The 16,713-nt window shown below is 39.9% G+C and overlaps 1 protein-coding gene across 11 annotated transcripts in view; it reads left to right on the forward strand.

Annotated features, from left to right (window-relative positions):
• Nucleotides 1-16,713, forward strand: part of LOC101735410 (phosphatidylinositol-binding clathrin assembly protein LAP) — a 63,063-nt gene that overhangs the window by 29,008 nt on the left and 17,342 nt on the right. For 8 of the 11 annotated variants that reach the window (XM_062669329.1, XM_062669327.1, XM_062669328.1 and 5 more), the window contains exon 3: nt 3,168-3,243. In XM_062669329.1, coding sequence (XP_062525313.1) covers nt 3,168-3,243 — 76 coding nt within the window. Of the gene's footprint in view, nt 1-3,167; nt 3,244-16,341; nt 16,363-16,713 lie in introns of all 11 variants that reach the window. The other 3 variants (XM_021353527.3, XM_038012137.2, XM_038012136.2) reach the window with 1 other exon arrangement.

The raw sequence follows: 16,713 nt of genomic DNA on the forward strand, positions 1-16,713 counted from the left end.
AAACAAAAGTTTCAATCTGAGTTTCGTTCATTTTGCACGAGCCTAACTAAACGAAGACAGTGTCAACTATTAGGGTATACTAGATGTCAACTATTAGTATCAACTAATTTCAGCTTAAGTTTCGAGCACGATGCCGCCAGTAAAGGGTCAGATGTTTCAATACTCTGAAGCCAATATTGAAGAAGCCATAAAAGAATGTATATGTTTGAGGGTTTACTGGTGGCCCTGAGGCCTTTCCAGTTTCATAAGGACAGAAGGGGCGGAATTTGCTAACAGCTACCCGAGCGCCTCCAAGGGAGACCTAACAACTCAAGAGTAGCTGCTTCGCGAATGAATCTACTACCGGATCGGGATCGCGACCCGCTGAGAAGATCCGGCGAGAAACTCAACGGGCTGATGCTTAGGTTAGGTTGCACGTCGAACTCTTTGCCGAGTTCGACGAGTACGATTACCGGGATCTCTACTCCCTAGTGTTAAAGCGGAAGGCGTCTAATGCAAGGGTTATTGGATCTGATGGATCCGTAAGGACGTGTCTAGGGCGACGACGGTGACTGGCTCCTGCGTGGTCAGGATTCGGGGAGTAGTCAGCGGCGGCAACGATAAGGCGATTACTATGACGCATTGCCTTATCGAAGTAACGTTCCGACGCGGACTTCATGTATTTTCTGATCGGTTCGAGGTCCAAGTCGTCTTGTAAGTCGACGCTCCTCACGAACCACGGGGCTCCGACTGCTAACATGCAAAAACAAGATTGTAGGGATTGGAGGGTGTCTATGCGTGTGCGGGCCGCGTGAGCAAACACCACACTCGCGTAAGTCATGACCGGCCTTATGTAAGCTTTGTAAAGTGTCACCTTGTTCCGAAGGGACATTTTACTCCGCTTACAGATCATGGGGTAGAGTCTGCCGAGAATAAAAGCGGCACGGTCGCAGACTGATTTTATATGTGGGCGGAATGTCATGGATGCATCCAGGGTGACTCCCAAGTACTTGACCTTCCTGGTCCAGGGTATGAGGCGGGGCGTTCCGACAGCTACTGCGGCAAAGAAATTTGGAGTTCCACGAGTAACTTTATTAAATAAAGTCATGGGAAAGACACCTACTATGCGTAAAATAGGAAGAAGTTGTTATTTAACCGAATATATAGAAAAAATACTCGTAACATGGGTAAAAGCTATGGTCAAACAAGGGTTTCCAATAGGAAAAGATAATTTACAAGATAGCGTTAAGAAAATAGTTGATGATCTTAAGATTGATTATAATTGTTTATAATAAAACTAACGTTAAAGTCGTGTCTATTATTAGTGCCAACTGATGTCAATTTTTGGTGGATTTGATTTTCGATGCTGTCATCTTTTAGTGTCTATGGCAAAACTAACAAGTTTGTAATTTTTTGTAGAAACTACAACAGTATTGAAATATTTTATATGAAAAAATTGATCTCTAAATGTTGCTCTAACAGTAAAAAAAAAGATTTAATATAATATTTGATAAATACATTTGATAACTGAGAATGAAGTTTGATTTGTCCTTAAAGTGTCTAGCATTAGTGCTTTTACCTTAATATAATTATTAAATAATAAATTAATTAACCTTTATCTAATTATTGTGGAATCAAATAAAGTTATTTTATTTATTTATAGTATTATATATCGATTGCGACGGGCCATAAGGAGGTAGGGACTTTTCTGTTTATTCTTTTTGGAAGTATTTCGTCTACTTCAACCGTTTTAAAAAAAAAAATACGATAAGTTATAAATATAAAATTTTATTAGATTTTTCTATACTTTTAAATTCATATAAAAAATTGTGATAAAAAAAACTAAAGCGGTGTACGTAAAAGTAAGCTTTATACATTCGGTTGGCTTTTAGCAGACGTGACATTGACCATTATATATTTGTTTATGCTTAGGTTTTAAAGGAATGTCCGTTTATCGAACATAGTTTCCTACACAGCTTGTGCTGTTTATTAGTCGTTAAATCGATAAGTTTAATATTCAAGTAGTAAGAAAAGCGATAAACGTATGATTAATGTTTCCCTATAATTCTATAGAAATACCTCAAAATAGCGTATTTCTAGTATTTTCATATATTTTAAATCAAATGATTACTGAATTTTTTTCAGTTTAATTATACTTAGTTATATTCATGTTACGTAAATAAGCGACTCTTCCTAACGATTTGCAGCAATTATAGTTGTGAAGTTTACATTAAATATTGCTTGATTATTATGTATCTACCTATCTCTATATTATTATTAAGCCATATTTTTAGTCGCCAACGATGCTTTCTGTCTCCTAATAGGCAGAGGTGGATCACTGACCAGCATCACACTTTTGTTCTCGTGGTCAGTGACTCTTACTACTGTTCCGTGCGTGGGTTCTACCTCGTTAAGAATTAAGTTTATGCCTTACCTTGCCTACCTGATGGGTGTGGCAAAAGTGTGGTAAAAGGTGCCCAAGAGATTTATCTGCGAATAGACAGCAGTATTCTGTTTTGTATCAATGTACCAACCACGACGTACTTACGTACTGTACTATACTTTTTTACTGGTGTTAGGGCGTCTTATGAGACGCGACGAAGATCATGTGTTCAAGGTCGCATTAGACTTGCCAGACCAAAAGAAAGGTAGAGGCCTCCCGCCATCGACCTGGTGGTCAAACATCGAAAGAGACTTTAAGAAAGTCCAATTGCCAAAACCGACAACCCAGGACAGATCATCCTGGTGCCGTAGAGTCAGGAGACCCGACCCCAGATAACGGGAACAGGGACGGATAGTAGTAGTAGTAGTAGTAGTTAGGGCGTCTTATGAGCTCGCATGGGCAGGTGCTGGTAGGACGGGTAGGTACCACCGCCCCGCCTATTTCTGCCGTGAAGCAGTAATGCGTTTCGGTTTGAAGGGCGGGGCAGCCGTTGTAACTATACTTGAGAACTTAGAACTTATATCACAAGGTGTGTGTCGTATTTACGTTGTAGATGTCTATGGGCTCCAGTACCACTTAACACTAGGTGGGCTGTGAGCTCGTCCACACATCTAAGCAATAAAAAAAAGGTACCACCACCCTGCCTACTTCTGCTGCGCAGCACACTATGATATCCGGAACTCCGGTAACCACATTAATAACACACTTCTTAGTAACGTTAATCGCAGTTTTTTCTTTGTTTCAGAGGTTCACACAATATCTAGCATCGAGTAATTCAACGTTCCAACTAAATAATTTCCTAGACAAAAGCGGAGTACAAGGTATGTTCTGTAATAAATTGTTTACTACGTTTATTTATAACTTGGTAATGAAGCGATTTTCCTCTTGAATTCAATCGCGCGCAGTCGAGACCACAAGTATGTCTTCGGAAGTCGATTAAATCGGAACCACCTTCCGCTATATCACTCTATCTAGCTCACAGCTTACCTGGTAATGATTAGTGGAATTTAGAGACGACATTCGCAACGTGAATGCCGCGGGGATGATGGAAACGCGCTTGTTCAAACCCAACTGAAATACCTTTCTGTCAGTCGTCACTCGGACTTCTTGACTTTAGTCAGCTATTATCGTGTTGTAGTCAAGGTACCAACTGTTGAGCAATGGATTATATAATTTAATTTATCGGTAATATGAAATATGCCATAAGATGCGGAACGTTGAGACGCATCGAATAACAACGTTTTTGCACAAACGCGAGAAATGGTTTAAGAACTGCTATTTGTGTCGCGTGTTCCTTGATTAGCGATTGATAGTTTGAGCCGACAGAAGCTTGTCTCTCTGTCGATAAGAAAACGCTATTCGGATTGTCACTACATAGTATAAAACAAAGTCGCTTTCTCTGTCCCTATATCCCTATGTATGCCTAAATCTTTAAAACTACGCAACGGATTTTGATGCGGTTTTTTTTAATAGATAGACTGATTGAAGAAGAAGGTTTATATGCATAATAACATCCATTAAATAGTGGAGAAATCAATAATAAATTACAGTTTCCGAAGCGATGGATCGATATGAACACGTCGGCAAAGTTGAAGAGGTTTTTTATGCTTCGTTTTTTCTTTCTTTCTCGAGAGCTAATTACCGTTATTCTGTTTAGTAAACAATGCTGTAAATGTAATGATAATTCAATTGAAATGTGTAGAGGAACTTCCTTGTGTCGTCCTACAAAAGGGATATCGTAAACGGATGTGTGATGCTCGGTTCGATGGAACTCTTCTGCATTTGTCTGTTTGTCAACATTATTTTAACAATGTTTTTAGTTATCAATTAGTTATCAAAATTATCACGAATCTATCTTCTATCTATCTATCTATCTATATATATAAAAATGAATTGCCGTTCGTTAGTCTCGCTAAAACTCGAGAACGGCTAGACCGATTTGGCTAATTTTGGTCTTGAATTATTTGCGGAAGTCCAGAGAAGGTTTAAAAGGTAAACTTGAAAATGCTCGGAATTAAATAAAAATAACAATTTGGTTTTTTCTTTGATGTGTCCCCCGTCGGACGGATTCCTTTTGTTTGTTTTAAGTTTATTTTTATACAATAGTTTAGGTCTTTTATTTATCGATTGAGGCACTACGTAGTCTGCCGGGTCGGCTAGTACTAATATATAAATCTACAGTGGTTTTTACGGATGTTCCGTTATAACTACTGAACCATGCATCCTACTGACTTGAAACTTGGTATCCATGTAGAAATTTATATGAGTGTTGGACTCCCTAATAATAATGAGAAAAAATAATGATGTTAATTTTAAATGCCCAGCGAAACGGGCGAGTATGGATAGTTTGTTTATAAATTTAAAATTTTATTTTGGAAGCTACAAAATAGTCTCTGACTTTGTTATCGAGACACCGGTAATATATAAACGAATAGAAAGATTGCATTTGATTCCAAGAATATTACTAAGTTCAATCAACGCTACTTTACTAATTCTAAATAAAATCTACAGAAGCGTGACTCACATTCAATTGTGTAGGCTTAAACACATGTTTAAGTTAATTCAGTACTCATAGTTGAAACGCCTAAGCTCACACGTAATACTAACTATATTACAATGATATTGTAGTAGTGACCATTGACCTTATAGGTCGTCGACACTGCGTGACCTGTGTGTGTGTGTGAGTATGTGCAACTTTGATTTTAAACTCACCTATGTGTATATGAACTTTGTGTGGATAAAACGAATTAGTTTGCGTAAATTCTATTTTTTACGTTCTGTAGGGATTTCGTGGTTAAATTTACTGGTGGTAGGACCTCTTGTGAGTCCGCGCGGGTAGGTACCATCGCCCTGCCTATTTCTGCCGTGAAGCAGTAATGCGTTTCGGTTTGAAGGGCGGGGCAGCCGTTGTAACTATACTGAGATCTTAGAACTTATATCTCAAGGTGGGTGACGCGCATTTACGTTGTAGATGTCCACGGGCTCCAGTAATCACTTTACACCAGGTGGGCTGTGAGCTCGTCCACCCATCTAAGCAATAAAAAAAAAAGTGTAATGCGTGTTATGTACTATGATATTTGAAGTTGTCTGATGAAACTCCGTGATATGAAATCTGTACTTCATCAATTTTCATGAATTGATTCCATGATGATGGAATAAAATTATGTAATATAAATTAGATTCGAAAAAGTTATAATTTGGGTAATTACTCGTGTTATTAGTCCGCACGAGTACATACTTCCACCCGGAAACAATAATGCGTTCCTTTTTCAATGAAATCCTTTGGCCCTTGTTATAGAAAGAATAAGCTGCCTTTTTTCTATAGCAGAAGTTTCTCGGCCTATGTTAAATAATAATCCAGTTGTCTCGACCGCGGCAAATTACATACCCGATACAGACGACCAGACAATAAATAAACAGTCGCCTTCGCCTTAAACACATCGTTTTGAATCCTCTCGATTCACTCTCGTTGCTATTAGGCACTCAAAGCACCAGTCACCGTTCTCCTCGAACCCGTCGAATGCGATGAAGGGCTTGTCGTGAAACTTACTTCACAGACATAGGCCACTAAGTTTCTCGCCGGATCTTCTCAGTGGGTTGCGAGGCACTGCTCAGCGCCCTGAAAATGGGATACTTTAAGACAAATATTGTTTTTGTATGGAAACTAGCGACATCTTGTAGCGGATGCCCCTAAACTTATATGTCGTTAAAGATAAGGCATTTAATTATTGTACAACTAAACACAGAAAATAAAAAAAACCATACCAGTCTTTATTGGTTATAGATTCTGACAATTTACTTCCATAAATTTACTGATTCCTTCGTTAAAAATAAAATATAGGATAGGTAATATGTTACTGCCATCTACAGAATCAATGTGAAACTAATCGAAGCGAAGCCATCTAGTGGCGGACGCCCGTAAACATTTTTGTTGAGTGCTTGAATTGCTTATCTATAACTAATTTATGTGTATTATCTATGGCACTGCTCTTGCTAGGGCTCGCCTTCACTTTCGCTGAAGCAAGTATAACCTCTAGAGATTACTAGCAGTAGGTAGTCCAAAAAATCATGAGAAATAATCCTCGCACGAATAAGAAAGCATATAATTACGACTCCACATTGAGTATAAATTGTATTGACATTTACATACATATATTATGAAGTGACAATCTTAAGTATCACCAATAAATGGTTAATGCATTAAAAATAAATGACATCACTAATGTTCATCGTAATTATCACTAACCTACTGTTCAATTTAATTTATTATAAAGATTATTCTTAAGTCAATTTATTGACGGAACTATGTGAATCAATGCTCGGAGTGAATATTTTATGTTTATTGAATGAAATATAAGTGCAGTTACTGATTAATTAATGAACGTATTAAAATCAATAGTAGCGGAACGTATTGCAACCAGCATCATCAAATGTTTGGTAGGCAGCGGCTTGGCTCTGCCCCTGGCATTGCTGACGTCCATGGGCGACGGTAACCGTTCACCATCAGGTTAACCGTATGTGGAGCAAATAAAAAATATATTTGTGCCGCGAAAGATTCGGGCATTTTTTTTTAATTATTGCCCTTATAGACAGACGAGCATGCGGCCCACCTGATGGTGAGTGGTTACCGTCGCCCATGGACTTCAGCAATGCCAGGCGCAGAGCCAAGCCGCTGCCTACCGCTTAATACTCTCCACAAGCCTCGTTTGAAGAAGGTTTCCTGCTAGAAGAGAGGTTATGAGAACTGCTTGCTATAGCAACATAATCGATCCTTGGTCTTTTTACTTCTTAGACTCTTGCTCTATGTCAAAGAAAAATGTAAATACATTTTCGTTTAATATAAAATTGTTAAAGTTTGGTTACGAGCACCCGGTCATCGTTCTCGTCGAACCCGTCGCTTGCTACGAAGGGCTCGACGAGTAAATTAACCCTCAGACACAGCCCACTGAGTTTCTCGCCGATCTTCTGGTCGTGGGTCGCGTTTCCGATCCGGTCGTAGATTCTCGAAGCACGGCTCTTGCTAGGATTTGTGTTAGCAACGTCGTCAGGTTTGCGCTCCGTGAGCTCACCTACTAGTTAAGGTTGCGCTGAAATAGCCTCGCAAGGCTATCAGCAAGGTAGGAAAAAAAATACGAGCACATGTACTGCAGTATTTGATAGATGGCGTTATTGGCGTCTTGAATTGCGCTTACATAACTTCGATTAAAATAATGCATTTCCAAGAGAGACTAGCTTAATACACGTAAAGTCGCGACCACGGCACATTTTTTTTTATAATAATACTTTGTAATACGCAGGTAGACGTAATATGAGCCCGATAATGCCGTATGTGCCATCGTCCTGTTTTAGCTTCGATATAATGTGGTTTAATGTTCCTATACTCAGGTAACCCTAGATGGGCAGTGGATTTTGTCTGTTTATTTACTGTAATTAAATAAAAAAAGTAAAAACAATGCCAATGACAATCGTACCTATAAAAGAATCAACAACGTAAGTACCTTACAATGCTATTTCGTAATAGTAAATTCACACGGACGTTTTCATTGTTTATTAAAGTTTTATTGTACTTTTAGGGTATTCACACCTGTGTAATATAAAATGGAATTTTGCAATTTTAACGCGCTTGTTGTCTAGTGGAATTGAGCGTGCCTCTCACGCGAGATGTCATAGGCTTTATTTAGGCTGGACATGTACCAGGTACTGTTTTTTCAGTTTTCAAGATAAGTAGTGCGGATTTGGTTTTTTGAAAAAATCCCTTCTATACGGATTCGTTCGTTAATTTAGTTTCTTATTTTTATTTTTGGAACGAATTTCCTTATGGGACGATGCGGAGGGGTTCCCTAACCGGGAAAAAAATATACGTAACGTAAGATTTTTATTAGTAATGCACACAGTGTACGACTTCACTTTGTAATAACGTACAAAAAATAACATATTTTTTTATCAATCATTGACCACGATCTCAGAGCGTTCGTTTGCGCAATACACTAACTCTTATGCAAACAACCGTGAATGAAGTGTACCACAATAAGTTCGCACGTTACCGAATGACCGTGGTTTGTTGCGAAACCTCCAGTTTTATTTTCTTTATACGTCGAATAGAACTTTAAATTAATATTTTTATAATAAGGATCTTCGTTCCTATCCGGTGTCCCACGACACCACACATCTTTTTTCTCTCGCGAACTATGCTAGATAAATTATTTAAATAAATCTACTATTATAAGTGGTCGGGATATCTTTGATAATTAAAACGGTCTAGACAAACGCACATTCTTGAAATAAAAATCCTGGAAACTCATCGCGCGTCAACTAATCGTTACTGATTGTAGATCGAAAACTTCCGGATAAGACGTCCGGTGCATTCGTATGTAGCGATGCACCGGTGTTCGAATCCCGCAGGCGGTTTTCTAATGAAATACGTACTTAACAAATGTTCACGATTGACTTCCACGGTGAAGGAACATCGTGTAATAAAAATCAAACCCGCAAAATTATAATTTGCGTAATCACTGGTGGTAGGACCTCTGTGAGTCCACACGGGTCGTCACGGGCACTTGGTCGTCGTCCCGACTCAAGGCAGACTTCAAAAAGCCGCACTAGCCCATCCCCCAGAGCACCGAAGGCCAAAGTTACACACGATTATCTGGCCCTGACACCTGACATACTTATATGCGTTTTAATATATACATTTATACATATTACTGGTGGTAGGACCTCTTGTGAGTCCGCACGGGTAGGTACCACCGCCCCGCCTATTTCTGCCGTGAAGCAGTAATGCGTTTCGGTTTGAAAGGTGGGGTAGCCGTTGTAACTATACTGAGACCTTAGAACTTATATCTCAAGGTGGGTGGCGCATTTACATTGTAGATGTCTATGGGCTCCAGTAACCACTTAACACCGGGTGGGCTGTGAGCTCGTCCACCCATCTAAGCAATAAAAAAAAATAAAAAATACTTCCTGTAACTTACTCAAACACAAAAAAAAACATCGAAATCATCAAAGTGTCGCTTAAGAAGAATTCAATAATCATGTAATAATATAAAGTCGTACAGTAGAAGAAAAAACGGCTTGATTGATATGTTCAATATGGAAAAGTTGAAATCACTGACAAACGTATTTATCTTTCTCGTCGAGTACCTACATATATTCTGCAAGTAGATAATAATATGTTCACGAATGTTAACGATTTTTGGTCAGAGCACACTCCCTATTTTGAATTGCTTGCGCAAAAATGTTTCCCCTATGTACCCTAAATTGTTTTCTTTCTTTCTGCCTAAATGTCTATTTTGATAGATCACTCTGAATATTAATTGTTAATAATAGTACAATAGTACAAAATATCTGCCCATCTTTTTTAGAATATCGCTAAATAAAAACTAACATCTGGAAGAGATCACTTTTGGCTATAAGACCGCCTATTGTTCAATTAAACCTGCCTATTGACTTGTTTTCTCAATTTTAATTGCGTTTTGAGTATGCTAACTCTTTTTGTCGGATAATAATTCCAAATTGGCAGAGTCAACATACAAAAAGACTAATCTTAGGATCTCTCCCTTAATGTTTCGCGCTTGTACGATTATATCACGGAGTTTTCCATTCCGACTTATAGATTAGCAAATAGGTCAGTCTTTCTCAAAGTGGGCGATAACGCCCCCTGGGGGGCGTTTGAAACCTAGAGGGGGGCGTTAAGGGGCCCACGAAAAAATGGGGGGCGTTGATGTGGGTTAGGGGGGCGCTGTAAAATTTGTAATTTCATTTACTTTAAAGTATTTTAAATTTTACTAAAATTAAAACTCACCTACTACACAATAACGAATAATTAGTTTATATTTCTACCCTGTATGATGTTATAAAAACTTAAAATAATTAACATAGATTTCGTAGGATAGCCCACACACCATACGCAATCAAGTTGTAACAAGTTTCTGCGGAACATGATCGATGATAGTTAAAAAATTAGAGAAATTTTACCTTAATTACATTGCACCAGAAATTATTTTAAAGATTAGAAAAAAACTACCATGCAGAGTTTTAAAATATTACACATACGTAAACTAACACAAATTGAGGTTTTCTTTACTTTCTTTCTTGTTTCTAACATAAGGGCATTTTAAAGCATTTTCCTAGCATTTTATAAGAAATTACTGATGTGAGAATCATAATTTTTATATAAAATGGAAATACGTATATAATTATTGTTCAAAAACTTGTCTTAGATTATTATTTTTTACAATTTACCCATTACCGTCCAATGTCAAATAGTAGAGTATAGTAAGCCTAAACAGCTCACTTATTGTAAACATTGTACTATTTTATTTCTATATAATAACAGGTTGGGGAAAAAGTTTCTTCGCATTTTTTAAGAAAATTCACAACATTTTTTAATATAGTTTATTCACATTTAACTAAAGTATGTCGGTATCATTTTGTTCGATAGCTTTTTGCCATCTTTTAGGTAGGGACATTATCCCATTGCTATAGAAATTTTGGGGCTTCTGATCAAAAAACCGCGACAATTGGTTTTGGCAGTCCTCTCGTGATGTTAACCTGACACTGCCTAAAGAATTCTGAAGAGACCGAAACAGGTAGAAATCTGAAGGTGCAAGGTCAGAACTATACGGCGGATGCATTAACACCTCCCAGCCAAGCTCTCTTAATTTTTGCTGAGTGGCTAAGGTGTGTGAGGTCTAGCGTTATCGTGATGAAAAACCACACCCCTTCTGTTGATTAATTCCGGCCGCTTTCTCTCAACTTCTTGCTTTAATCTCATCAGTTGTTCGCAGTAGAGTTCAGAATCGATGGTTCTGCCTGGTGGTAATAGCTCATAATGTATAATGCCTTTCCAATCCCACTACACACACACGCATCACCTTGTTGCGAGTTAACCCGGGTTTCGCCAGAGTCTGTGAAGCCTGACCGGCCTTTGACCACAACCTTTCTCGTACGTTCTTGTCGTACTTGATCCACTTTTCATCACTAGTTATCAGCTTCTTGAAAAATGGCTCGGTTTCATTACGTCGTAATAAAGAATCACAAATGAGTACACGGTTCATTAGGTTTCTTTCAGTGACCTTTTTTGTGTACCCAGTTTTTTTCAAATGCGCCATAACTATTTTGTGGTCAATTCCCAGTTCTTCAGTTACGTTGTAACTACTGATATGCCGATCTTGCCCCACTTTTTCAAAAATGGCATCGATTTTATCCGTAATAAGGCGACCAGAGCGACGTGCATTTTTGACATCAAAATTTCCGGATTGAAAACGCTTAAACTAAATTTGTGCTACTCTCACAGACACAGCACTAGGTCCACAAACATAAGTTCATACATTTTTAAGCTATTGCATAGCTTTTATCGCGGGCCTTGAGCGTGGCGCCCGAATCATGAAATTCCATAACGAAAAAAACCTAATACCCCTTACCTCGCCTACCATGTAGCTCGCGTTCAACACATTCACACGTTGCACTTGTGTAGTGTTTGTGAATGAGCGCGTGGCGTGATGTCACACTGCATGCGAATCATGAAAAGTCTGCCCATCTCTCTCTCGCGCGGTTTAGCTTATGAGTGTGAAGGGGACAGTTAAGGTTTTGCCTTTATTAAGGTTTAATATAGCGTGGTCTTGTTTTATTATTGTTTTAATATTAAATTATCATTGTCTAATTATAATGTCATAAGTTCATAAAAAATGCTATGCAATAGCTTTACCGCCGCAGTTCCCGAGAGCCACACGTTTTTTTTCGCCGGAAATCGCCGGGCTTCCGCCCTTCACTGGGGATGGAGGGCGGGGCATGTCGGAATCGTACCGACTAAAACCTCCTGTCGCTCAACAACCAGCATCCAAACCTCGCATGAGACAGAGCTCATGAAAAGGCAAAGGGGGGAAAGTGAAGTGTTTAGTACGGAGCACATCTCTCCCATCACCCTCCCCCTCGGGATGCCAGACTGCCGGTCGTCGGCGCCACGACCACCAGCCCTCTCGGTCGGCTGGCTGTCCGAAGCCCGCCTAGATGGCGCCGGTTAGAATGGTCTATCCTACGGAATACCCCGCTGGGTCAGAACCAGGGTGGGTTGGGGATAGTCGGCCTTTCATCACCCGGATGCTCATACGTAAAACGTATGCAGAGCAGCTTGCACGTCGTCTTCTTAGGCCCCCTTCGCCGGTTCTCCAGGCCGACATGTGAGGGAGACCCGAAACACTTACGAGGGCCAGGGCTTGGGCGAGATCCGTCTTCCTGGACCCCGCTCGACGGGGGCGGGCCTGTGCATCTGTCACGCGCCCCGCCGCCTCCTTTTGCGAGATGGTGCACTCGCAGAAGTCGAGCATCGCCTTCCACGATTCGTCGTTACCGAGCATCGATGCCAGAACACTCGGCAACGACAAGTCGTTTCCTATTTTTGCGACGAGGACACGCCGCCCGCCACTCCTCCCATGTGGGGCAGGCGACGGGCGTATGCTCTGCCGTGTCCAAGTCGCAACCACAATGTTGGCACTCTGCCGTCGGCTCGGCTCCGATCCGGTGTAGGAACTCACCGAAGCAACCATGCCCAGTGAGTACCTGCGTGAGCCGGAAAGTGAGGCGTCCTCTGTCGCGATTCACCCAATTCACAAGAACTGGGCGAATCACCTCGACGATCCTACGACCAGCCGAAGGATCGGCCAGCCGCCTGGACCATGACTCCAGCACGGACCGCCGAGATTGGGCCCTCCGCGCTCTGACCACACTGGGGCTGGGACGTGCCACGTCCCGGGCACGAAGGATAGCCCACTACTGATAGTCAGCGGCGAGCGCCTCTGCCTCCAGGACCCAAGGCGGCGTCCCAGCCAGTACACACGCCGCCTCGAAAGAGATGGTGCGATAAACACGGATGATCCTGACCGCAATGGTGCGTTGCGGCCGTTGCAGCAACTTCGCTACCCCCACGGCCAGTGGCTGGCCTCACGCGGGCGCCTCGTATAAGGCCATTGACCGCACCACTCCCGTATAGAGACGGCGCGTCACCTGGTCAGGCCCCCCGATGTTGGGAAGAAGCCGGCTTAACGCGGCGGCCACCCCCAACAAACGAGGGAGCAGGTTCTGAAAGTGAACAGGAAAGGTCCCACGACTGTCCAGAATGAGGCCGAGGTACTTCAACTGCACCCCGACCCGATACGGACGCCTCCAAGCACGATATGGATAGGTGGCAAGACGAGCAAACTCACTTTTGTGTTCTGTCCAACGAATCCCGAGCATTTTCCTCCAGCACCACATCTCAAACACGTCGATGCGTTGGCGATCGGCTTTCTTGAGGGTCCAAGTCTCTGCGCCGTAGAGAAAAATGGAAAAGACGAGGGAGGTGACGAGCTGCTTTTTACTATTCCTCGAGATGTTTCTGTCCGCCCAAACACGGTCCATTTGGGACATAGCTCTCTTTGCCATACTGATTCGCCTTCTGAGGTCCTTTTCGGAGGATCCATTTCTAGCTAATAAATATTTAATTATCTTATGATGAGAATCTTATATTAATGAGAAAGATATTCAACAAAAATAGTTTCGTTCTAATAAATTAGCATAGTAATAGTACAGTGAACTAGCAATTTATTTTGGTAATTCTGAATTTAAACAAACATATTGATGAGAAGAATTCATTTTTACTTTGAAAATTTATAAATACACGCTCTGTAGCGATGTATGGACATATAATAATATGAAGAAACAATAATAGCATCTACAAATACATAATTATGTACTACATGGTACTACATTTACTAAAATTAATACAACATTTATTAATTAAATTAATGAAATTGTGGTTTTAAAGTTTTAGGGGTGTATAAAAAATGGGGGGCGCTGAAAAATAATTGATTTTCAAAGGGGGCGGTAAAAGAAATAAGTTTGATAATCACTGAAATAGGTAGACATGATGGAATGCAATTAAGACTGAATTTGGAGCTCAGGTTCGGCATTCTCGTGCCTACATCCAGTGAAAGCTCATTATAATTTATTATTATAGAGTTCATTTCTCTAATTACGAAGGTCGTCGTGTCCTTGAAATAGTGAGCTAACTTGTGTCACACACTACGCGCCCCAGCAAAACCGACATTTGCTGTATGAACAATTATTGTTGTTATCATCAACATGAACTGTTAGTGTTATATTAATTGTATGATAACTTATCATTGATGTGCCGTCTGTTTTTTTTTTTTTTTTGTAATAAAACAGTTTTTATTCTGGGATCATTTGCTAGTATGTATTTATGTATATAGTTCGATTGAATGTTTTATTTTCACGTGACCGACAATTTTTATAGTTTTTTTTTTTCTTATTTAAAATGTCCTTCCAGCTGTTAATAAATTTGACGACATGTGTTCAAATAGCTTAATTATGTACTTGTATTATATTCATTACATTTTCCTCTTTGAATGCATACCGCTCTTAATTATTCACGTGTTCAATGGAATTCGATATATGTCTTAATCGACACCTAAAAGGCTTGCTGGTAATAACGCACAGACGAATAAAAATTAAAAAACCGGGGTAGTTCTAAATTTGAAATAAAGACGAATTCCGTAATATTAGGGGTTAAAGTATGAATTTAATTTTGGCGATTTGTACTGAAAAATTGAAATTCGTATATTGTATTTTTTTATTTAACATTTATTTAATTATTTAATCAAAATATCTACCATTATTACCTATACATTGCTGCCATCTAATAAGAAAGACATTTATGCCTTTGCGATAGAACTCTAGTTATCTAGATTCTACAAATTGTGTGAAAGCATTTTGTACTGCCTCCTGGGAAGGCAATTATTACTATACCTACAAAAAAATGCACGAGAGTGTAATAAAACCACGTTGGGATCTCTAATTCAGTGTCTCAATGTGAACGATAAATAAAATATTCTATTTATATCCCTTGGTGGCCACACAAACTCACGTTCGACTTGGTGCTAAGTGATTACCAGATTTCTTGAAGTCAAAGTACAAACGAATCAAAGTATTTGAGAATCTACCACCGGATCGGAAACGCGACCCACTGAGAAGAACCGGCGAGTAATTCAGTGGGCTGTGTCTATGCGTTAATTTACTCGTCGAGCCCTTCGTCGCGAGTGACGGGTTCGGCGACGACGGTGACCAGTGCTTGGGGTATCTAAAAGCACCGTTAATGGAACGGGAGGAATGACGTGTGCTTACGCGTAAGAGGGTATACTCGTATCGAGCGATGCACCGCGGCTTCAATATAGGCATTACGTAGGTTTTTTCTTACCTAATCTTTGGTAGCCTTGGGGGTATTCCAGCTACAGCGGACTGGTAGGTGATCGTAGGGGTTCAATCTGAAAGAATTGTTAAGATTAACCTTAGCAAGAGCAGTGCCACGCTGAATCGCTATTCACTGAGAAAATCCGGCGAGATATTCAGTGGGTTGTGTCTATGGGCCAGTGCCTATGTCGAGCTCTTAATCGTAATCGAAGAGTTCAACGCGGAAGGTGACCGCTGCTTGAAGAGCCTAAAAGTACAAGTCAACGACCTTACATGACGAAGTACCACCAAATGTGTACCTTTAGGCAAATGGGGATTTAGTCTTGTCTCGAAGTGGACAGCGGTATTCACGTTGCGATGTAATTGGGCTCAGCCACTTAAAATCAGGTGAGCCTTGAGCTCGTCTGTCCCTCCACTATATAATAAAAATAAACGAGTTCAATATATTTTCTCAACGTAACTTAAATGAAATAGTCTTAATGAAAAAAAATGTACAAAATGTATGTAATTCGCATGTTTCTTTAAAACAAAAATACATCTCTTTTTTTTCATTTACACATAGATTTAAAAACATGTACAGCACGTTTTCATGATCAAATGTAATTTTAAGTCTTGCAATATGAAAAATCTTTTTTTTTAACTGAATGTTTTTCGATTTTTCTCTTGGCTGTCTGAAGGAGCGGCCGGTGCGAGGATCGGTGAGTTTAAAAATACAAAAAAAAATGGCCGCTTTTGTGTATGTCTGAATGTTCACGTGTAGTCGAACACACGCTATGGTGCTTTATGGGTGCATTGTTATTGCACTTAAGTTGTGTAAGAACACGCTTTTTCTAAATGTTATTTTGCTTATGTGACGTTGCCATGAAGAACTAGCATGCAGTCTCTATGGAGGGCATAAATGCGTTCCCTGATGTGTTTCCGGAGTTTATTATTTGAAAATTCTTACTTTAAATAAGTTTTAAAGGACATTTTAATTGATGTTTTGAAATAAATTAATTTTGTACAAATGTAGTTAACAGATATTCCTTTATGTCAATGATCGAAAACGC

Source organism: Bombyx mori, chromosome 7 (genome assembly GCF_030269925.1).
Source record: "Bombyx mori chromosome 7, ASM3026992v2".
Taxonomy (NCBI): domain Eukaryota; kingdom Metazoa; phylum Arthropoda; class Insecta; order Lepidoptera; family Bombycidae; genus Bombyx; species Bombyx mori.